General features: G+C 36.0%; 1 protein-coding gene across 1 annotated transcript; it reads right to left on the bottom strand.

The window, feature by feature from the left end:
- Window positions 1–2,658: 2,658 nt before the first annotated feature.
- c1ql4a (complement component 1, q subcomponent-like 4) lies at window positions 2,659–18,950 on the bottom strand. Its single transcript, XM_038282984.1, has 2 exons — window positions 17,966–18,950; window positions 2,659–4,679 (listed from the first exon to the last, which is right to left on the bottom strand). Exons 1-2 carry the CDS (start codon window positions 18,509–18,511, stop codon window positions 4,500–4,502), a joined length of 726 nt encoding a protein of 241 aa, XP_038138912.1. The 5' UTR covers window positions 18,512–18,950; the 3' UTR covers window positions 2,659–4,499.
- Window positions 18,951–25,561: the final 6,611 nt, after the last annotated feature.

The following is a 25,561-nucleotide window of genomic DNA, read 5'->3' as shown; positions in this document are numbered from 1 at the left end:
GTTGAGCTAGACAAAAAATAAACGTCACACGTGGACATTGTTGTCTAATGTTATGTTTTTACATTAAATCTTACAACTATTTACTAACACTTTGCATTTTTGAGAAGGAAAAAAAGTCTTTACCTTAATATGCTGTTCAGTACTTTCATGACCTTTTTCTGCATTTCCTTCTTAAGCAGTCAACTATTCCCCCTCATTAGGCACCACAGGTAACAGATAGTGATCCCTATGTGTGTGTGAGGGGTTTAAGGTTCAGGAGGATGTCATAGTCCACCACTGAATAGGCTCTCTACTAATTACTCTTTGTGTATGTGTGTGTGGTCGATAGAAGTCAAGGCTATTGATTATTTTAATCCTCCTATTTGTGAGTCTGTGATCTTCATGGCTCTGCATTCGACAGGGGAATCACTAATGGGCCTCGGCACAGCCCGTCTCAGACCTCTCCCCGTCCAATTAACTTTCAACTGGAATCTGCTGGGAGAGAAAGACGTGGGCTGGGCCCAGACACACTGCGCCTTCAGCCCTCTTTTTTTTCCCTCCTGCTCAGAAGCAACAGATTCTCCAAATCCTTCACTTCAGGAATGACACCAACTCTGCTCTAATTAGATACTTTTTCAGAAGAATTTCCTTTATCATGAACTGGATATTTGAGGGGTTTTTTTTAGGTTTAAAAAAGATGAAGTGGCTCCATTGGCTTATAAGCATACAGATGAATCTCTGAAATGTTTTGGATTTTGTATTTAGGGTTCATATTTTTTCATTGCAGCAGTATGTGGTAAAATGATCACAAGGGATTTGTGCATTTCAAGTTTAAAGTTTATAAGATACATTCTTTTATACGCCTTTTTATTCTGCAGCAGGGCTAAAAATTGTTTTCTAAAATGTATCTACAGGGATTTAGTCTCTCAGTGAAAACCTGTTTTTTTTGTTTGCAATAAAACAGTGAGACAAATCAGACACAAGATCTACAAAGTCTAAACAGAATTATCAATAAACAAAAATCTTTGAAGACATATAGCACAAGTTTCTGGGTTTTATTTTTGCTTTTTTGTTTACTATATTTCTGATTGATTTCCAGATTTATTGCTTTAACGCTGTAACATAGATCTCTGTCGTGTTACTTTAAAACGTATCAAATGTCTGGGCCTTGTTGATCCAGGGTGCCTGATAAGCTGAGGCCTATAAAGCAGGAGTGATATTTGGGTCTTATATTGAAAATCCATTTTGCAACAGGCAGAGGCTGCTTCAGCTTCGATCTTTGCTCTGGGTTCATACAACCATGCCAACTGACACAACTAAGTCAGAGTGGTCACCTTAAATAAAACTGAGCATGATGTTAGTAGAGTTGTGCGGCCATGGTGAATATGCATATCTGTATTCTACGCTGGCTTTCACTGGGTCCAAAATAACACTCAAAGACACAGACAAAGTTGGTCAGATGTTTTAATTGCAATTGGTCACTCAACCTCTTTAATAACCCAGACTGTTCATCCCAAAGTTGTTTTGTTCCCATGTAATGAACGGAAAACAGTCACTGGGGTTTTAGGTTATAGTAAAATTAATGTAATGTCTTATACACCATTTAAAACACAAAATCTGTGACTTTTATTCACTCATACATTCTTGCCCATTTTCTCTGTAATGAATTTCAAAAAATACATGTACACGCAGATTTCAAGTGTAAAATACATTGTGATATGTTTCTCCAACATGTGTTCATTTACCATACCCTCTAAAGGATTTAGCACTCAAAATAAAAATGAAGATATAGTTGAAACCAAATGTTTATATACACTTAACAGACATTTGTTTTGTCAATATCAAACATTAAATCAGACTAAGCTTTCCCTATTTTAGCTCAGATAGGATTAATACATTTATTTTGATGTGATAAATACCTGAATACTTAATGAGATTATATGATTTTTACTATTTTTGCTCACACACATCAGCTTTGCCAACAGATTTTCTGTGGGATTGAAATCAGGGCTTTGTGATGACCACCCAGTTAACTTTGTTGTCTTTGGAGTTATTGTCTACCTGGAAGACCTATTTCTGCTAACACCTTAATTTCTAAGCCAATTATTTTACATGCTTCTTTAATAATTTTGCATAGTGTTTCCTTACGATGTTATCTTTTATGGTGAAATGCCTAGGAGTTGTAAGTTCCCTGTAGTAACACAACATGATGCTGCCACTCCTGTACTTTTCAGTTCGTCTGGTGTTCTAACAAAATGATCAAACCAAAATAAAACAACATAACATCAGGCCTCCGATTTGAACCAAATGATTAAGGTTTATATACCGGTATATGCAAAATTAATTTTCTTTATACTTCTATTAGAGTAATGGCTTTTTTTAAGGGTCTTTTTGTTGAAATAGATAATAGACTGATTTCACTCTGTATAATGACACCATCTTCCTAGCCTCAGCCGACATCCTTACAAAGTCTTATTCTGCGGTTTAGGAACTGTTTATTTGCACATTTACTTCAAAACACAATTATCTCTTGGAAAACTGGGCAAACAGTATGTTTGCTGGATATTTAACACATAGCTGTGGGGGTGCAATTAACGATTATTTTGCAAATCGATTAATCTCTCAATGATTTTTTAGATTAATAATCGGATAGCAAAAGATTCCTTAAGTGAAAATAAAGCTTTTCCACTTGAGGAGCAAAGAACAGAGCATACTGACAGACAAAAAACATTTTTTATCTTAATGCTGCTCTAGGCGGGTCAGCTAAAGACTTATTTTTGAGTCTCTTTACTCCATTTAACAATTAATCGATTACTAAATTAGCTGACGCTTAATTCCAATAATTGATTAATCATGATTAATCTGATTAATTGTTTCAGCTCTAGCTATCTAGCAGAATAATGTTGCACCTTCAGGCATCTTAAGATTTTAGAAACTCAAAAGGAACGTTTTTCGAAATAAGTGAGTCGAGTCTTTTACTTATAACTAATTCATTATTAAATGATTTTGTGCCTTTTGCTGGATGTGTTTCAATCATGCGTTAAAATGAGCAACATCTACACAGGCTACAATATATGGCATATGAAATGTGTATACAGGTCACTATAAAAAAAACAAAAAAAAAACAGTAGTAAATACTTAAGGATGAACCAGACATGGGGCCTGAATTTTTCTATTATGTAAAAATGAAGGAGGGTGTTACCCCCTCCATTCAACTCCAATGTTTGGAATTTATCTGTCAGAGGCTTATGAAGTCATGATATCATCATTTGACTTTTCAAAAACCGCTTAAATGCATAATAATTTTAGTATATATGAAGCTAAATACTGTTACCCAGTTATTCTGGCCTTTAGTAAGAAAACATAGTTTTGATTATTGTAACTGAGCAAAAACGATAAAAAGAAAAAGCTTATTCTGATTTAAAGTCAGACACTGAGAAAAATAGGTTTTAGTGTATTTTTATAAACTGCAGCAAATATAGAGATTTGCTTTCAGCTATATAGCAACTATATGCATTGACAAAATTTCAAACTGAAAACTTTGCTGCTGGCGAGATCTCTTGAATGGCCTGTTTCCTTGTCTGCATTCTGTCTTATTTAACCTTCAGGTGAACAGGAATTTGTGGATTACTAATAACGGGCCGTTGCAATTTAAAAAACATAAAAGTACATTAAAAAAATAGACACATTTAATTAATAGATATCAATTATTTGTTCCACTAATTAAATGTACTCACATTTATGGTTGGGTTTGTTGTGCATTTTTTTCAGTATGAAAGTAGTGCTTCTGCAATATATATTGTTATACTCTGAAGCTTTTTGCATCTTTAACAGCAGCTCAAGCAAATGTAAAAAAAAAACACTGTATGTTGCAACATGTATGACAATGAAGACAAGGAGGAAAAATCTTTTTTTTTTTAATCAGTTCTATGCCTTATCTCAGATCAAATATCATCTAAACTGTTGTGTAAATATTCTTCTGTGTGTACTCCAAAGGAGCTGCAAAGATTATTGGAATGGAAATTACATACTGAAAGACAATATTTCAACATAAACAATAAACATGATTTTGCCTCAATTTCCTCTCCATAACACCATTACAGAATGTTAATTATCCAACCTATGGTGTTTGTTTTACCTGTGTTCTTACCATGTCAGTTATTATAGATTACAATGTAATACTTAAGATATTTCTGAGCCTTGGTGTTAAATAGTTTATTTAAGCTGTACCATATAGTATCCTGATATTTCTATTTGCACAATAAGGTTCATATAAATACTGTTGCTGCTGATGATTGGCTCGGTATCTTACACTTTAATTTAATTCTTACTTTAATTCAATGCAATCCATCGTAATGCCATCAGATGTTTATGTAGGTGTGTGCACATGTGATTACATGCATGCATGTATGTGTGTGGATTTTGTCTTATGTGCATTTATTTGCATCCATAATGTAGATGTGTGTCAACCCTTGTCCGTTGCTTCCTTTCCTTTCTCCTCTCTGGCTGTTAATTTAGCTTCAGTCCGGGTAGATAAGGAATCCAGAGAAAGTGCTGTACTTATTTTGATTTCCTCCGTGGACTTTTCCGCCATCCAGCTGCACGCAAATCTCATCACCGACGTCCAGATGCAGGATCACGCTGTTGGATGCGTAGTCGTAGTTCTGATCAGCATCTTGTGCAATGGCGCTTGCTCTTACCTGGTAAAGGACATGCACACTGGCAGTTAGAGCAAAATAACCAACTGTAGCTCTTTTAACACAAGGGTTACTTCACCTATTTCATTTTGAACTGACTTACAACCAGTTACTGCAACCATTAAATGAAAGGCAGAAGTTGTCTAACATCACTTACATTGCTGACAACTGAATGGATTGATTGTACTTTGACCAGCGACCCACAAATCCTGAATTGTGTATTGATTGAATTTGGGTAGGATAAGACCTGTGGATAGACATGTGATTGGCTTTTGACATACTGTTGCTCACTGACGGACAACAGGTTGTCTTTTGGGAAACAAGCCAATAAACAGCATCACTAACACATCAATTATTGACCTGTTGCTTATGATGCTGGACCAGTTCGATGTGCACGATATTGAATGTGGTGGACAGTTTCTCATTTGCATGCTCTGCAAAGGATGGGTCTTATTGACCATGTAGCAGTGGAACTTTGCTTGTTTGTTAACACATTTAATTGGGTTCACTCAGTGTGGACACACATAACTTGAATTTAATTTCTGTTTAGCAAGAAAAATATTTTAAACATGTTATTTAATCTTTATTCATTAAAGAAGCTAGTCCAACATCTTTGCTCTGTCATATTTTTAAATGCATGAAAATAATGTGCAGCTCTTAAAATATAGATACCCCAGCAATAATTATGCTTAGTTTATTTGCCAAACTTAAATATTTTAGCTCTTCAAAACAATTATTATATCAGACAAGGAGAACTCAAGTAAATGCAAAAGTATTTTCAAAGGAAAAGGTAAACAGTATGGTGGCTGAAGGGTGCTAACACGATGCAAACACATATTTCATTATAATGCAAATAAAAAATTATACAAAAATTAGATCAATACACAGAAAAACATGCAAGGGAAAATGCCGCAATGGAGACTTGTTGCAGTCACAGAAAATAGAGAGCAGCAAATGGTAAGCATGCAGCAAACACAAAACCTGCTGCAGACACACACAAAGTAACACACAGAATACAGGAAAAGAGAAAATGCTCTAAGTAGCAGTGGAAACTGTAAGTTAAAAAGAGCCACATACTAGCTCTATATAAGGGAAGTGCTCCAGAGCACTAGAAGGAAACAATCAACAACTCATATGGGACCTTAGCAAAAATATAAACAAGAACTCAACAAAGAGAACCTTTCACGAATCAACAGTAGGAAAGAGGCTGGTTTATAATGACATCTGTGTGTGAGTTTCAAAGCCAAAACTACCCACAATTTCCCAATTGTGGGAAAATAAAGGGATTTTCTATTCTATTCTAAAAAGAACACAAAGTCACATTCCTATCGTCAGACATACAGCTTTATAATAAAAGTATTTAAAAATAAAATTCTGTGACTATGCATTCAAATATTTGTCCTAAGTACACTAGAAAGTAATTTTCTAAATGTCTGAAGTGACAAATAAAAATCCCCAAATGAATGTATTGGTTTGGACTCATCCAAGTCTGGGCTGAAACAGGATGATGTGACTAGTTAAAAAAAAAAAAAAAACAGTAAAGCACACAATCTTAAATTAGAATAAAAAAAGCATTCCAAGAAAAAGAATAATATAAAAATCATTTTTCCATTCCTACTAAATTGGATCAAATTACAGCCTGTACTGGATACCTTCATCAGGACAAATGACCTTGATGCAAAACCATCTACAGTAATCATATATCTTTCAAGCAGACAGTTGTGATATAATTATAAATCTTCACTGTTTTAATAATTACTAGTGCATTTCTTTCGGCTTCTTTCAGTCAGATCTAAAGACTATTTGTTCTTTTATTCGTTTGTAACTTTTTGTGATATTTAAACATCAAATTTTACATGGACAGTTGTCTTACTAGTTTACCATACATACCTGACTCCTGCATAAGTAAAAGAAAATCTTGAGCTTTATACAATTTCAGCTACTTTTAATAAAGTAGGTAAAAAGTAGTAGTAGTAGTAGAGTAAAGTTACTTGCCTATATGTATATATATATATATACAGTACATAACAGCAGGGTGTAAAATGTAGGCAGGAAGTGCATACATGGAACGCCATAACCAGGTAGCTGTCATAGTGTAGAGGAATATCTGACATGAATATCGGCTGGAAGTCCCAAGGCCAAAATGGAAGACACCTCCTAAGGTAGTTGAGATTGACCGAGCTAAGATCCTATGGGACTTCAAGATCCAGACTGACAAACAGGTGAAGGCTAACCAACCAGACATCGCGCTGATCGACAAACAGCAGAAGAAGGCAGTAGTGATAGATGTGGCAATCCCAAGCGACAGCAACATCAAGAAGAAGGAACTTGAGAAGCTTGAGAAATACCAAGGGCTGAAAGAGGAGCTAGAAAAGATGTGGTAAGTAAGAGCAGCAGTGGTGGCAGTGGTAGTTGGAGCACTGGGGGCTGTGACCCCCAAACTGGGAGAGGGGCTACAGCAGATTCCAGGTAAAACATCAGAGGTCTCTGTCCAGAAGAATGCAGTCCTAGGAACAGCTAAGATACTGCACAGAACCCTCAAACTCCCAGGCCTCTGGTAGAGGACCCGAGCTTGAGGATGACACATACCACCCCACAAGGGGTGAGAAGATAATTTTTTTTAGTTATGATATATATATATATATATATATATATATATATATATATATATATATATATATATATATATATATATATATATATATATATATATATATATATATATATATATATATATATATATATATATATATATAAATATATATATATATATATATATATATATATATATATATATATATATATATATATATATATACAATGTAAGGTTTTACAGCATTCTTTAAAACTTAAAAAAGTTAAGTACAAATCTGTAAGTAAACAAAAAAAAAACATAAATTGCAAGTATTAATAATTGCGTTGTTGCTATCCCAATCATCAGACATATGACAGACATCAGTGGCCTTGTGTCTAGCTTTCTGGGCAGGGAGCACTCAATCTATGTCAGCAGCCCGACAAGCTACGCATATCTCCATGACAGCCACAGAATATGATCTGCAATTCAACTGCTACCATGTCACTCCCATCACTCGGACCCCATCCTAACGAGTACATATCAATTTGAAACTAGTCATTCACGGAGCAGCACAGCCTCCATTACTTAAACTAAAAATATATACATGCTCTTTTAACCACTGCAACAATTCATTTTGCTCCTATCTGGACATTTATCAATTGTGATGTTATGCTTTATTGGTTAAACACAATCTGACATCATCATGAAATAAGATATGGGCTCTGGATGCCTCGTTCAACAAACAGCATGACAGGTCTGCCATCCATAATGAACCAGAACAAAGGAGAAATCCCTGACATCACATATTAAGAAGTAAACAGCATTCCTGGTTTGTATATATGTCCACATTTATCTTACATATGTCTACTCTAGTATTCTGTGTTTTATTTGGAAATATACTACATCTAAATTGGAATCCATTTATTTTTGAAGAATCAATGTTTTATTATGTATACATTGAAATCCAAATATTTAGATTAATAGGTTAATATTTAGTCTTAAACATTGCCAGGTAACTTAGCGGGCTGTACGTGGTTCCAAATGTACTTTGACTCTATTTCATATATATATAAACACATATATATATATATATATATATATATATATATATATATATATATATATATATATATATATTTAATTTTTCTATAAGCTTAATCCAGTCCAGAAGACTGTTTTGGTGCTGACAACTGAAAAGAAAAGAGATGCCTGTATTTTAGGCTAACATATGAATATGAATGTGATATCACATCTAAAGAGATATATTATAATTTTTAAATAAAACTCTTGAATAGCGTCCAATACATTTTTCCAGGACATTACAACTTTTCCTATGCTCTTTTGTACTACTGTATATACACTCTTATTATATTTTGATCTTTAATGGTATCTTGTTTTAACTCTGCCCTTTGTACTCTATATAAGCTACTAGAACCAGAATTACCTTGAAGGAGTAATCCCAAGGGATAAATAAAGTTGAGTCTAAGTCTATAAAACAGCCCTTGGATTTAACACCAAATTATAGGCTGTGAATCAAATGCCACATCAAAAATCATTAACCACCTCTTAGCAATAAAGTTAATTCAACTGGTAAACCATATACCCTAAAATGCAGCTTAAAATTCCTAATCACCACATGCAAATACCTTCTAATAATATCAAAAAAGATGCAAATTGCAAAGTATTATTTTCTAACTTTGTGGGGCCTCTAGGACATGTTAGCATGGGTAGAAATCCATATTGACTGTATCACACACTGTCCATTAAGCAGTTGATGTGCTAACTCCTATACATAGTTGTCTTTTCTGTCTTCTTTTTGTAATAATCAAGTTTGTTTGGCCCTGGAGGCTGTATCTAACTGGTGACCTGAAAGGTTAAAGATTAAAGTAGAGCTCATTATGATAAAACATGTACAGTGAAATAATTATCATATAGGTTTCATGAATGGAAGTTTAGGTGTCTTTAAGTATTCGTTATATTTGTATTAAAACATGATTATTTACAAAGTATTTGGTGGTGTGTCCCCAATAAAATTCAAGAAGGAAACATCTATTGAAAAAAAAGCAATAATAGGGTTTTCAGTCAAAGTAAAGATTGTTTTGCAGCGTTGGGGTTCACTTAAATCACTTGAATATCTACCTTTTTTTATAACTTGATTTTTTTAATATTTGGCTTAAAAATCTTTATGCTTTTTTTGACATAATTCGCAGGATTCACTGTCTCTATATAAATAATAATTGCTTTAACTCTGTAATGTGTCCAATGCTGGTTTAAAGATTTGTGAAAGAGATTTTATACAAAACTAGAATGTTTTTTGAGGATAGAGTTGCTTTAAGACATTAAAGGTAATCTTTGATTGTGGTTCCTCCAAGATTAACCACAGTTTTTTCTGTCTTTTGCTGACCTGATCAGAATTTAACTTTAAATAGCTTCTAAACAAAACAAAAGAAAACTTTTGAACCATTCCTGCAAAATCGATTACACTGGAGTCTACAAAAATAAAATGTACTTTTAACCGCCAAGCGAAATGCATTTACAGTAAGTGCAATTAATAGCAGTTGTGTCTATTTATTATTGATGTAGTTTTGCCAGAGGTGTCAAGTAACAAAAGCAGAAATACATTTTTATCTTACTTAAGTAGAAATTTAAGTAATAATTCTTTAGACAGTTTTTCTACTTCTACTCCTTACATTTTTTGCAATTATCTCTACTTTGTAGGTCTTACATTTTAAAAATATACTACATTGTTTTGTTTCATTTAAGCTTATTTTCATTATGGCCTGTTGGTATTTTGAAAAAATAAAAACCATCAAAATAATTAGTTTCATCCAGACTACTGATTTAGTTGTGGTTGGACTCAGTGCTGCACCAACTTGTTGTTCGCCACATACCAAAATAAATGGTTGTCAAGATCATGCAAGTCAAATTTGACAATGTTACCATTAGTTATAAAACTAAGAAAATTAAGTAAAGGATTTTATTGTTTATTTTTAGTTTCTTTGTATTTGTAGTTTTCTAGCAGTGTTTTTTCATCTTGAGTTGCTCTCTGCTTCCCCCTTGTGTTTGGTTCTTTTCCCCTTGGCTTCCTTCTAGTTGCTTGCATCCACACCTGTTCCTTGTCAGCTCATTATTCCAGTCTGTTCTCTCTCCTATATATACTCTCCCAGTACTGTTCCTCAGTGCTGGTTCCTCATCTTTTCCTGGCTGCTCATGTGATCGTTCCCCTGAAGGTATCTGGTTTTTGCTTCCTTGTAGTGATGGTGAGATGAAGCCTCATGAGTCATTGAACTGTTTGGCCAAATTGCTTCAACAATCTCCACAGTTCATGACGCTCCATGGGAACATGTCAACACTTACTGGTGGAGTGCAGAACTACAGTTAGTAATATAATGTGTGATTTTTTTTTTGCAATTGTTTTTCTTGATTTTCTTTTCCCATTTAGGTTCCTTTGAAACTGTGTGTATAATAATCTTTTGTACGTTTCTTTTTTTTCGTGTAAAACGTCTTAGAAGAGTTGTTTAAGTTACACTGTTTCTGCTATTTTAGTGAAATAAGCTCAAGCAGACAGAGAAAGTGTTAGTGCAAAATGGGCAACGATGAGCAAAATAAAAGGTTTTGGTCATTTTAATTCAAACATAATAGTTTTTCCACGGTTACTGGTTTTAATCGGGTTGGAAGGTATGCGTTCAACCAACCTTTTGGCTAAACCAACCAATCTAATTTGTCAGTGTTTTACCCAATCTATATTTTTACTAGGGCAAACCAATACAAATTAGTAACATTAGCCAAAATTCTTGTTAAGTATATACACAACTTTCAAAAGTCTAAAGCAGGTCTGGAACCATCAACCTCAGGAATGGAAGTCAATGTCTTACAGCTGACGTAACTAACACTAGTAACTACTCCCCAGACAACAATACTACTAGATTGCTTAGATTTTGATCATTACATTATTTGATCAAACTAAAATAGTTTTGACCAACTAGATTGTTAGAAAAACAACCAGTCTATCTAAACTCTATCCAACTGAACGAAACTCTACTACAAGCTTCCACATCTTGACTGAATACTGGCTGTTTAAATACCGTTGAAGTTTTTAAACTTTCTGAACCACTTCCAGAAGCGGTTATGTGGTATCAGAGTAGCAAGGCTTTGGACATCATAAAATTGGCCCCTCCACTAAATTGATCATACTTTTGCACGCCCTTTGTGGAAAAAAAAAAAAACGTCCATTACTCGACACATGCCTCGAAGCCTCGGCTCATCTCATAACATCATTAGTTCCTTGTATATTGTACTTTGGGTTTTGCATTTTTTCCTCAGTTAATTAAATCTACAAAACTCACCTCTGCCTCGTCAACCTCTGCATTTGGGTCCTCAAAACCTCCAACCCAGCAAAGCATCAGTCTTTAACATTTTTTTCCTGAATTACTTTTACTTAATACTTTAAATAGTTTTGAAAATTGTACTTTTACATTTTTACTTGATTAAAAATCTTAAGGTGATACTCCAACTTCCACAGAAGTGCTTTTAAACAGTAGGATTTATACTTCTACTTTTACACCTCTGAGTTTCACTTGCTGAACAATAATCTAAGCAATGAAAGTTAGGAAAATATTCATGAAGAAAATCAATATTTAAAACTATCTGAAGCAGATTTACCGTATTAAAATGATAGAATATGATGTCTTAAAATGAGTTTGTCTTAAATATTCTTTATTTTCCTCAGTTAAAAACTCCTTTTAGTTCAGCTACAGCCAGGCGACATGTGTCACTCTGTCTGAGAAAGCTTTCACTGCATTTAGTCAAGTTTATAAAAGGGTGCATCCAAATCTGCGTGTGACTTAAGGAAGGTGTTTTTGTGCTAATATTTACATTGAAATTAGAATTAAAAATATATATTTTTTGTCATTTTATTATCTTTTTAAATGAAAAAACATGTCCCTACAATATGTGATGTTGATCTGTGATTGAGGGCTGGACAATTTATTAATTTGGATTGCAATTTAAGTAACCCTGACTTACAGTTTTAACAAACTGTAATTAGAAATTAGGTAGATGGTTCTTTTTTTAGTGAGATTGTAATTTCTTGCAGTGAACATCTCCCAAATAATAAATCTACTACATATTCATCTGTAAAGGCTAAATTGTTCTCCTTGGCACAAGTAGTGACAGCCAATATCAAATTTGCATCTTTGCCTGCTTCTGACAGCAATTCTCTTGTTGTGACTTTTTATCGACAGCAGGCATATGTCACCACGCTCATTATTTTAACCCAACTCAAAGTAGATGTGGGAATATCTTTGCCCTCACCAGGTCTTTCAGCTTTTAATGATTTCAGAGCTGCTTTTTTAATTCCATTGATCAATATAATGTTCATCAATAAAGATGTTTTGCTTTTCTGAGCCCATGTTAAATGAGCTGGTGCTGTAGCCGAGGTTCCTATGTGTGAAGGAACAATGCTGACTATCAATTAATGCAGTTTTCAGACAGAAAGTCATGTGGGAGACATGGTAGGATTAGGACAGGAAGCCAGGAGAGGAGAAGGATATGGCTGGAAGACAGACTGATCCATGTGAACCAGGCAACATGCAGCGCTGATCCAGGAGCTGGAGGGGCTGTGAGCCATGAGGCAAGGGGCCCCAGGGCTTGCCTCTGGCTGCCTTTGTATCCTCCTAGCCCTTTCATTACTGGGCCTCCTGTAAACATGCCTGGGAGGAGAGTACCACGGACTAAAGGAAAGGGAAAAGGAGGAGGTTGGAGGAATGAGGAGCAGCTGCCGGGTTGTTTCTACCGAAAATAGAGTTGCTGCACAAAACCCAGACATGGACAGACAAAACAAAGTGTTAGAGGAGGGCAGAGGGAAAAATATTGGCCAAAAAGTTGATAAAGGGGGGCCTGGAGTAACAGCCTGGTCAAGCAAAGCTGTTTTGTGAGACCGGGGAGATGTGGGGGTGTATGAAGTGTTGTTATTGTTGTTATCCGTAGTGCTGGGCTCTACTGGTAATAAAACTGACAGGATTCATTCCCAGTGATATACTGACCTCTTAAAGCGGAGACAATAGAAAAGTAGCCGTTAAACTTACCTAAGGGACCAAAGCACATAGCAGGAGGTTTGGGATGAGGATGAGGTGATGTTGTGGAAATAGAATATTTATTAAATAGGCTTTTCCTCTCCACTGGGAGCTCTGGGATTACAAGGTGACAAGCGATTTAGGCACCGAACCATGCCTTAGACAGCTATTACCTGCCATTCAGTGACAACGCATTTGTGATTTTTAACTCATGTTCAACTTAGGAATATTATCCATTTTACTATATATAAAGGTGATGTGTCTAAATGAACTAAACTATAATTTCAACAAGTTATTATTTTAGTCATTTCTTATAATAAAGCGGAAAACTATAATGGTATTTGTCATACCAGGTCCAATATGTATTTAGCTTATTATTTAGCTGATGAAAGCTAAATAAATATTATATAAGACCAGCAAATAATGATCTACAGAAATGAGAACCGACTAAAAGTGGTTCATGTAGTATATATTACTTTTGCATTGTTTATTGGATCAATGGATGGATGCAAAAAGGTGGTCAAATCCACTGGTACTACTACTAAGGTTTTAAGGAAACCCAGAATGCATTGAGCCTCAGTTATTCTACATGTTTGATGGGATGTGTGCTTATTTCCCTTTTGAAAATACTACATAGATTCCCTATAGGGTCTAGCCAACTCCTTGTCCAGTGAAAATGATGGAGATAGAAATATGTACTTTTGGCATTAGAAATAACTCAGCATCTCCTTACGAGGCATGACATGCTTTAAAATTTGTTTGTAGAAGTGCTCCCTGACTTTAGCCTCAATAAAAAAGAGTGAAAAACAGCAGCATATGACTTGGCTTCCCAAATCACTAACTAAAATTTCACACTGGAGTTCAAGCAGCTTGGATTATTTCCCTCTCTGCTCTGTTTCAGAACTCTGGACCGCAAATTTCAAATAAATGCAATAATTTGCAATTATGTAAAAAGAAAACCATATACATGTATATCACATTCCAGTCCTTTGTTTTAACCCAGATAAAATCTTTCTAATGGTGTCTGGTTTAGGACTTTACAATTTTGCACAAGCTAATATGTTGTGCAGGCATGATTGTGGATTGATTTACTGCACAGCTCTAATTTGATGCTTTCATTGACTTGAAGCCATAATTTTACGATGAAAATGAAAAAGAAAATACTAGAAATATGCTTCCCTGTGTATATGGATCTAACTGAAATAACTTTTTGGGAAGTTAAAAGTCACAGATGTACATGTAGTTACATTCAAAAGATTATAATTTTCTTTCTTACAGTTCTCTGTGTATTTTATCCGTTTTGAGACTAATTTCCACCTGCAGCCTAACTATACTGGGAAAGTTAATCCTGGCACTGGTCATTACAGCAAGTGATGACATTTTAACATTACTGTGTGAAATAACTTGACCTTTAGCATGGCTATTAAAAGAGACCTGTGACAGGTAAAAAAAAAAAAAAAGAAAGAAAAACACATGGACCAGATTAAATGAGCAGAGCCAGTATCTATTTGTCTACATAGCATCTTGTCTTGAGAATGTTTAATATAGATATTCAAAGGCGAATTTTATTATTATAAATAACTGGATTAGCAGCTCTGCTAATGAGGAGAGTGTGGGATGTGCAGTTGAGAAGGTAAATGTGACGCATTACCACTCTTCATAGCTTGAGAAGCATGTCAACACCATCACACACTGTCTTAATAACATCTGGTAAAACCTGGAATATTAAGTCATTTACAAGTCATGTATCTCTGACAGGACATTAGGGGCAGAGTAATTAAATGCATTTATACCATCAGTTATGGAAATGAGAAATGTTTAGAACTATTTATTTTGAGAAAGGTGAAATCCATATGGACTCATTAGGTGTCCTAATGAAATACATTCATCCATCAACTACTGCCTCTTGTTCTTAGCTGAGCAGAGAACGTACAGGGTTGTTAATCTGCCCAAGAAGAACAGGATGTTTCTGTCAATCAGATACTCACAGGTCAATTACAGACACTGAGGCGGCTGAAGATTTCCCCCTTCGATAAGAAATCCCCCTTGCTCAGATGCAATGTTATGGTGCAGTGATTTGTGGAAGTTACATCGAGAAGCTGGGATTTAAAGCATGCAAGTGATAGATATTGAATCTACAAACTTTGTGCCAAACTCTGTAACAATTGCAGAACCTGCGCGAAATAGCAACCTAAATGTTATCAATATGATACGTGATGTGGTGAACACTTGGGGGTGGGGGGCTTACAGTACGCATAAAAACATGTTATGTCATCTTTCTTTTGCCAGGAACACTGTGTTCCTATGCTTATTTTTGTATACAGCCAATGGGACCCCGCCCCCTCCATGGAGTGCAGAGATCTAACCTAACCTTACTGTGGTCCATCTAAAGCTGGAGTACAAGTTACAAGTCAGGGCTGTTTTTTACCTACTATTGTTTTAAAATTTACATAATTTAGACATGGCAGACCTCTGCATTGAAAAACCTGCCTAAAGATTTGTTAGGGCAAAATTTGAGAACAATTTCTATAAGAAAGCATAAAATGAAAGTTTAGATTACATCTAAACCCAGTCTTACCTTGACTGGATTATTTTCATGAGCACTTATTGCTTTAAAGGACAAAATACAAATAATAAAAGAAAAATAAATGTCCATCCATCCATTTTCTTTACATGCTTGTCCCAAGTGGGGGAGAATTTTTCTGCAAATCTCGAATTTTAGTTGGGAGCTGTCAATTTTTATTTTTATTTTTTAACTCATTTGATTTTTCCACTATGTATTGATTTTTTGTACATTAATCTCTGATCAAAGAGCAAAAAAATGTTGAACATTGTTTAGTATTTAGACTGAACATGGGATTTTTTTTATTTGATTTGATCAGAAAAAGGCTTACGCTGCTTTTACTGCATCTTATACTTGTTCTTCTTGTAAACACCTTAGAATATAACTTTCCTCTACTCCTTTTTTTAGTCAACCTTGATCACTTGTCAAGCAGCTGTGTGTTGAGTGGGTGTACATCGGTCATCCTGCCTGATCTCATACTGGCCTTCAAACCCAGCCTCCCAGATGCCTCGTCTACCAGCCCATTGTCTCCAAACCTCCATTAAGTCATCTATCGTCTCCTGCCCCACCCAGGGCCATCAGCTCACTCTTCTTCTCCTATTCTCCCTTTCAGTACCGTCAGATAGACACCTTGGCATGTCATTATTGTAGCAGAAGCTATTTGGATTCAATTTGGGAACTTAAATTAGAGCTGAAATAAAATGACCTAACTTGTGAAGGCGCAAATATTTTACAGCAGGGGATGAAAAGGCAAACAGCAAAATTATGCCTGTGGTAATATTTTGAAAGAAACAGCAAGAGACAATATCCAATAAAGCAGGAGCACCTACGGCAATGGTTAAAACATGCCTCTTTGATTCCACAGTCAGGAATGCAACCTGTCAAGCACACCCCTGATTTACTTAACCCAAGCCACCGACTGGCCTCGAGCATGGCACCCAACTGCCTCCAGGCTTTAATAACTTCAAACATGATCATGAATTCTGCAGAATTGTGTTAGTTCTCTATATCCATCCACCTGCAGTTCTTCTTGGACCCATACCTGTTATGCGTGCACTTAGTTTGCCAGAAATGTTTAAAGAAGCCACCTGACGGGTGTCACAGGGACCTGGGTGAGGTTAAATAATTGAGGTGAGTGAAAGATAATTAATGGAGAATCAATGAACAAGTCAGGATGAGGTTAGGAAAGGAAGGTACAGCCGTGGTTCGAGGGAGGGGGATCTAATCCAAGATGAATTAATTATTTAACAGGCTAAAATGACTTGAATGACAATGCGGAGCATTAGAATTAAACACACCTTCATGTTTGTGATCAAATGGATTTTCAATCCAGAATCAACTTTTACGTTTTGCTTCATATGACGCTGTGAAGTTATGCTTAATACACCTCATGTCTGCGAAGTAAGGTTTGAGCAGAAACCCATTTACGTTTATAGTCCTTCACAAATGAATGAATGAATCAGTGAAATAATGATTGAATGAAACAAAGCAATGGGAAGAATGTTCTCAGAACCTGGACTTCTCTGATGAAATCCCTATGATCTCCATGTCTCCTTCCTAACACTACCCCTACATTTAATTAGAGTCTGGGGAATGAGGAAGTGGATGAGTGGACTGTCGATTTTAAATTCATTATTTCTTAAGCTGAGGTGCAAACCTAACTGTTCACATTCTAACAGACATGTCTCCTGTGCTCTTTTGCACTTCTCTTTAGGCGATAATCAAGCTATGTGTGGGAATCCTAATAATTAGTCTGGTATTTTCGCCTGCATCCTGCCACTTGTCATTTAACCAAAATACATGTGGGAATGCAAATATGTGAAGGCTGAGATTTTAAGACTATATAGCATGTCCACTTCTTTAATGAGGAGAAGGGTTGCCTTTTCATTCTTTGCTTGTCATGTTGCCACTTGCTAAGTGGATTGTGCTCTGAATCTAAAGAGCTCAATGTTGTGGGGATGAATATGAGACAGGATAGCCAACAAAACAAAAAGTATCTGTGGTGCATTCTTGTGTTGCATTTACATACAGACTCTCTATTTAACACACACATGCACACACACACATTTCTACTAACCAGTCCATTCTTCTTCAGGTCTGCCCACATGCTAGTGCCATCACCACCCCTCATTAGTACATGGTAGGTGAAAAAATAGATGCCAGGCAGAGGGCAGGTGAACTTTCCGGTGCTGGGCTCATAGTAATTACCAACATTGGTGACCACGTCATCAAATTTCAGTATTTCGCTGCCCTCGTGCTGCTTGCGTAGCCCTGCATAAAAGGCAATTTTAGGGGTGTAGATGGAGGGAGAATAACCCCCCGGACCAGGACCGGGGGGCCCCTGCGGCCCCGGTTTCCCTGGCTCCCCCGGGGGCCCGCGTTCTCCTGGAGGACCTGGGTTCCCAGGAGGCCCTCGAAGCCCAGACCTTATCTTCTTTCCAGAGTATTCCTGGGGGGGCGAAGACACAGCTATCAATTCCTGACCAGGTTGAGAAGTAGCGTAAGGATCACACACCATCCTGCAGCTTCCAAGCATTTCATAATGGTTCCCTGTTCCCCCAGCGCTGCCACCTTTGGTTGTGTGAACAAGAAGGGGAATAGCAACCAACAGAATCAGAACCATGGCCACGCCAACAGCAGCTATAATCACACGTTTCCTGCGGCTAAGCCGAGAGGCGGCCAGTGTGAGGAAGTCCTCCTCCCCCTTGGCTGGAATAGTGCCGGCCACGATGAAGCCTCTCCAGGTAACAGTTTGGAAGGAAAAATGGAGAAGAGACGTTGAGGGGGGGAGATGTAGGAGGTATTAGAGCATTGGTTGTTCAAATATTACAAGAAAAAATGTTAGCCAAGAACGGAAAATCATTTAGGGAGATTAAGATTCCCTTTTAAGAATTGTCCAGTTATCTCACATCAATATATCTATCTTAATATTTATTTATTTTTTTGTCCTGCTGTCTCACCATTACAACAAAACAAAAACTAAAAAATTTGGTATTCTTCTGATGGATCAAAGTCTCAACAGTTTGTCATGAAAGTCCACACCACAAAAGGAGAGGGGGGGGGGGGGGGGGGGGGGGGGGGGGGACAAAATGACTTTCTCAGATAAAGTACAAAGATGTCCTTTAAGGTTTCTCCTAGATACCAGAGCACTTCATGTAGATGTCTCATTTAATGCCATAGCTGAGACAGAAAAAGGTCACCAGATATCTCTCCAGGCAGGATGATCCGTGGACAGCTCTGTTTTCTGCCAGAAATAATGAAGTTGGTGCCTTGAATCAACAGATTCTTTTAAAGTTGATTCCTCCTGCGTCTTTGTATGGATCTGAAAAGGATAATAAAAAAGAATGAATAAACTTATTAATTTTACCGTTATTCCCTGTAAATTACTTAAATCAAATATATGCGTAATTTAAAAAGAGAACTACAAATATTTTTTATAAGGTGAGCGTATTATTTAGATGCATCTCTGTAGTGTAAAATAAATAGTTAAATATATCGAAATTGGAGGTAAGATATAAGCTTTTTCTCACCTGTTTCAGCAAAATGATCTCTGGCGCGTCCAATGATAGGCTGATAAACCAAGGCGCGCAGGAGTTTCCGGGTAATTAACAGTTTCCTAATCAGAGCGGAGTTCTCCCCGCTTTTTTATTTTTTAAATAAAGTCCAAACTTCAGCGACTTCTATGATAATTAAGGTGAGAAATGATCCACGGGAAAACTTTCAGATTTTTTTTTTTCCAAATGAGAAGCGCTGTGCATCCAGACGCTCCCCTCCACGCTGTCTGTCCACTGTAGCGCTGATCGAGGCGTTTGGTCCAGCAGCAGTCCTTCTCTACACCTGTTAGATCTCTCCTCCTCACCCCTCCCCTGTCTCTGTCTCTCTCTGTTGTATCACTATCTAGATTTTCCTTTCCTATCAGGAGTTATTTAACATTAAAAAACTTTATTTATCATTCAAAACATTGAGTATATAAAATATCCTGTCATATGTATGTTGATATTATTATTTTAAGCCAATATGAATATCTCTATTAAATAATCATCCTATGAGCTGATATTGTTTGCTCAATATTTACCTGTCAGAGGAAAATGTCTCTGCAAGCAACAAATGTTTGATACTGTTCTGCCAGACAGAGGAGAATGTTCTCATCTTTTGTGTACCAGGCAAAGAGAGGACATGGGATGGTGGTGACTGAGTCAAAGCTGCCTCTGCGTGATGTGTGAGGAATGGAGAGGAGACGCTAAATGGTCCCTAGACCATTGTCTGTGTGTGACTCGCATCCCACAGCTATACAGCCTCATTAGTGAGACACCCTGCCCCAGACAATGTACCCTCTCAGCTAAAATCTTAAACTGGTGCCTGAACACTGGAGTAAACAAACATCTCTGCTCACATACTATGTGTGGACTGCAGACCAAAGAGTATTTACACCATTAGTCGTCAAAGGTTTTTTTTTATTTTATTTTAATGCGGAATCTTTTCCTGCAGTTTTTAGGGCAACATTTAATAACGAGATGACCAATGTTAAAATAAAGCAAAACCAAAAAGGTTCACTAACTAAGGTGGAGTTGTAAAACATTATGGTGTGACCAACATCTGTATGTGGTTATCAGATATTTTTCTGTTATACCTGGTGATAAATAAATAAAAGGAAAATTACTCTCCAGTGATTTTAAGTCAATTTTTGTTTTATTTATTTTTTGCAGCTGATATTCACCAAAAGCATCTAAACAAAACATCTATAATACTTAGCTGCACTTTCTATTGAGTTAAACATGGCTATACTTAAGTAATCCAGATTTTTATCTAGGGTTTCAGAATTAAAATGCATTTAATAATAATCTATAATATATAATGGGAAATAAATCACAGATAGAAAAACATATTTGTCCTCCCATCTATCCATGGTAAGAAGTTGGAGAGTAGTTTGGTAGTTTGACAATATGTACAGATATTAGTTGGGTAGACATCTGGGTTTATAGCTAAGAAATAGTTACATAAGTTACTAAAACGTAGCAAAGCTAAAGGAAAAATTTACTTAGATAGTTCCATGTACTCAAAGAGATATAGAGAATCATCTTCTGGTACAGCAACACTTAATACTCTCCAAAAAATTATTGTTTTTTGGGATTTTTTTTTTTTCATTTCAAAAAGTTATAAAATGTTTTAAATATAATTATTGATTCTGTTTATTTAAGAGTATTAACTTTGATTGTAGTTCTTATAAAGTCTCACACAGACTCATCATCTGGTCATAAATTGTATTTTGCTGAGTCTCAAATGTGCATTTGTTCACCCAGTGGTTTAGCTAATCAAAAGAATTTATTTCAAAATATTTAACTTTTACTAGTAATGTACCAAAAAAAATCACTATACTGAAGCTGAATTACTCCAGAAGCAACTAAAATCAATATTTCCTTGTTATGTATTTAATGCAAGCCCCTACTGTATAAGACAATGCATATCCATAGCTTACTAGACTTGGCTGTACTTACTATGAGGCACATGGGTTAGTGTAGCTGTTAAAGTTAGGAATAAAAGCAAAGTTGTAGGTCAAATCCAGTGCTATCCAATTGAGTTCATCTATCATACACAATTAAAAACAGTAGATATTGACTCATGGTGCAAGAACAAACAGTTTAAGTTGTGCTAAAGGTCAGCGACAAGCCCCCATGTAGGTCAGTAAATATATATTTAACCTAGAGTTGTCAGAAGAGTTGTTTACTACAGTATTAGAGACATTTTAATATTTAGGGTCTTAGATCTAAATAAAATTTAAAACAGCCTAACATCTTACCAGCTTAAAAATGCAAAATTATATCTATGATTATATTTGGAAAACATATTTCTTGCTTATGCGAAGCTAGTTTTCGGAGGATAGGGGTAGGTACATGCAAGGTTACTTATCTTGTAGGTTTCTGTGTTGCCCTGTTATGATGTGATTACCTGTCCAGGTTTTACCCATGAATTTTGTCTGCTGATGGTAGCTAGAGGAATCAGCATCACCCACAAAAAACAAATCTAGAAAATAGATGGGTATTACCCCTAAAACTAATCATTGTAATAAAATCTATTACGACTGAGCATCAGAAAATTTTGACACCATATAGATTCATTTATGCATCAAATCCCAGGAAGCTGTGTATAAGGTAAACACTGCTACAGAGGCATCTTTGATTTCTCTCAGTTTATTGGTAATCTGTGATCACATATCTTTTCAGAAACATCTATATGGTTCAGTTTTTGTAAATATTATATTTGAGCTATTTGTCACCTGTCTGACAGGCAGAAAATTTAATTGGTGACATGGTGATGGCAATAGGAAGAGGTGTCCATACAGTATTGATGAATCCCTTTTCATCAATCACCTTCTCCTCAACCTCTCTCTCCGCCACCAGTCTAGTAATGTGGGGATCATGCAACCTGATCCTTCCAGCCCGGAGAAGGTCAACAATAAACCCATTTCAAGATGGTTACTAAAGGATGTCTTGGATTTGGTGGGAAATTGAATGTGGCTCAGGGCTGGGAAAATATATATATAAATTTTTAGAAGGAGGTAAAAAGTAGCTGAGCAGGGTCTTTTGGAGTAAATTAGTGCAATTAAGTTAGCTTGGGTCACTAACTCAGTTCTCTGAAGACAAGAAGCGGGGTGCAGACAATCATTTTTAATAGTCAGAAGCAATATACTCAGGATTGGATTTTTAGAAGCTGTTAAAATATTACTGAGGTGATTAATATTGAAATATGCGTATGTCTTTCAGCTGTCTGTCTCCCTCTCTTTTCCTCTCTGTCCTGTTCTTGATTTGTTCCCTGTTGAACACTCACCTAAATTTCAATATCCTGCAATATAGTGATGAAATGTATTTATTTCTTATACTGTGCTCTATCATGTCTGTTTTCACTGTGACTGTGCTGTTAAGACAGCGAATGAGTAGAATTACTTCTCAGTTTTTGAGTTATTAGTTTGTTTAATAAATAATTTTATGAATTATGACACACAAAGACTACATCTCTTAGTTTTGTGCAAACACCTGCAAGATTTAACCTCCACTCTCTTCCCCCCTCTCGCCTTTGTGTAAACAAAAAAGACAAGAGAACCTATTTATGGCCACATTACTCATGGGATACATCTCTGCTGCTTTGACTATTTTGCATCCATGGTTCCTTAATGTCATACCAGTTCAGTTTACCCACCCAGAGCAGCTTTTAACCAACCTTTTGGCTAAACCAAATCTTAGGAGAGGGCAGAGAATCAGTTTTTGGGTCTCAATTAAAAGGATAGGCAGTATTTAGTGATAAAGGAATCCAGAAATTGTCCTCTGAGTTTGCACACATAAATGGCCAAGCAAGCTCAAGAAGACCATCTAAAAACAACTTCAGTCTCAAAAACCTGAGAGGTTTATCTAAACGGTATTCCTTTTTGTTAAGAGCTTCCTGAGAACCCAACATTCAAAACCATCTCTGGTCAAAGACTCTGAAAGAAAAACAAAGTGTGGTAATTTATAAACTGGTGATATGCACTACTACCACTCCTTCCTGTTTAGATATTCCCCGAACTATATCAAAACATTTTAAAAGTTGTAAAGGTTTATCAAATTATATTCATAAAGATTGCACTTTTGCTAACACAGTAGCTAGAAAAGGAAAGCCTTGTTTTATCACAGTCTCTCTCAGACTTTGGGACACTGACAGGGACAGCAGGCATTCATACTGCAAAGGTTCAATGTTTTTGGAAAACCGAGGTGAGACCAGCAGTTGTAATTGTGCTATATGGTTCTCTGGTCTGTTTTGGGTTCACATTGATGTAATCCGCTCCAAAAAACAGACTCAGATAAGGTAAAAACTGTCTGAAAGCGCTTATAAGACCTAGTTCCAGCCTCAGCACCACACACCTTTGAGCTTGGGTTCAAATGTCATATAACAGAGAAATACAAATAGTAAGTTGTCCTGTTTCAGAATAATAGACATACAGTGACAGCAAAAACATTTTATTTAGTATAATATTGACTTAATATTTTCTTTGCTTTAGAGTTTTTTTAGAAGGACATGCAAGGATACATTTTAAGCAGAAATTTTCTGTCATTTTAGAACGTGTTAAAGTAAGTAAAGAGTCAAAAGTCATGCACTGAGTGATTATTATAAATTGAAATTACACATGTTACTTTTCAAAATGTAAAATCATACCTTATCTTGGCTCTGCAAAGGGAACCATTTTCAGAAAGAATTTCTTCTCTGGTGGTTGGATGCAGCTTTTCTTACAATGCTTTTAAAGCCACAAATTGGGCTTTAAGTTAGTATTGGCTCTGCTGCAAAGTATAACAGTATGAATACATGATCATTAAAGGGGAATAAGCTAAAAAAAAAAAACAACATTGCTTAACTGAAAACCAATTGAAAAATCCACCTCGATAAGACTGCTTAAGATTAATTTTAAAGTTGTTCCAATACTCAGTCCAACAGCTATACCACCAGGAATAAAGTGGATATATTAATACCAAAGAAGATATCTACTGCAAATATCATAGCTGCTTGTAACATTTGAACAGGACAATACTTGAAAAATCTTGAATTATCTCATTAAGCTTTAAAAGGTAAATACTATGATATGGTATACTGTAATTTACAGTTTAAAAAACACACAGGGCAGCAGTTCAAAATGGATGACACTTTGCCACAAAAAAACAACAACACATTGCTTCTGGCAGACTGTCACTCCCTGTGAGAGCCCATTCCTCACAGACAGCATTGACAAGACTCCTGCTGTAAAGGTGTTAATCAGTTTAACCAGTCATTTCTGGTTATTAACCAGCATTTTGGGTGTACTGTATGACTATAGATCTCAACAATGTAATATCAGAGCCAGGCTGCAACCTTTCATTTTGAGGCAGAGTTTTGGTGATATTCTTATTGTAGTGTGATTGTCCTCCTTTCAAATATGCACCTAAATTCTACTTTTTGATGGCATTAAAATGTTACATGCTTTGCAAGTACAGCTGCACAACAAGCATTTTCAACTAAAGCTATTTTAGCTTCTAGAGAGGTTTCTGTACTTCGCTATTTCTAACCACTGGTTTACAGAACTGGGTTTCTTTCTTCCTTTTTGTGGTTTCAGGTTAAATAGTAAAGAGATAGACTTCTAGCAGAATGCACAGTTTAACTGGTACTGGCCTAACGCTTTCCTCATGTTGCTAATTTTTAGTGAAGGAGATTGATAATACAAGAAACATTTTGAGGACATAAAAATCATCTTTAAAAACACATACATAGAGAGAGAAAGATAAATACAAACATAAAACATAAAAGTAGAGCTTTGATTGGCTCTACAGAGGCAGAAGTGAAAGGTATGTTCAGATATTATCTTAAGTATGTAATGATTTACAAACAAATGAGCAAAACAACTTAAAGAATGTGTTTTTTTTTTCCAAAAACATTCTTTATTAGTATGCATCTGTAGTTTTCTGTTCACTATTTAGCAAGCAGAAATCCTCTTGCTTACCTGTGCCTGTGTGCTCGTTGCTGACTAGTTAAGGATACATGGGTAGATGTGTCTACATCCTGGTGGTGTGCTGTTTCATTAGGCTCCGATTATGGGGCCTGATGCTGAATGACAGCGTGCAGATTGAGTTGCACAGCCGCTCTAATTCTCTCTATTAATAACAACCCTCCACACTCC

This window comes from Cyprinodon tularosa, unplaced genomic scaffold (genome assembly GCF_016077235.1).
Source record: "Cyprinodon tularosa strain WSP-4 unplaced genomic scaffold, ASM1607723v1 ctg19, whole genome shotgun sequence".
In the NCBI taxonomy this organism is placed as follows: domain Eukaryota; kingdom Metazoa; phylum Chordata; class Actinopteri; order Cyprinodontiformes; family Cyprinodontidae; genus Cyprinodon; species Cyprinodon tularosa.
The sequence above is the reverse complement of the archived record's forward strand: the minus strand, read 5'-3'. Positions and strand labels throughout refer to the sequence as shown.

Bases quoted from the DNA above. Each gene is read 5' to 3' on its own strand.
- c1ql4a (XM_038282984.1), bottom strand. From the start codon at position 18,511: ATGGTTCTGATTCTGTTGGTTGCTATTCCCCTTCTTGTTCACACAACC. The intron at 4,680-17,965 runs GTTAGTAGAAAT...GTCCTTTACCAG, and splicing joins ACCTGAAGAAGAATGGACTG to GTAAGAGCAAGCGCCATTGC.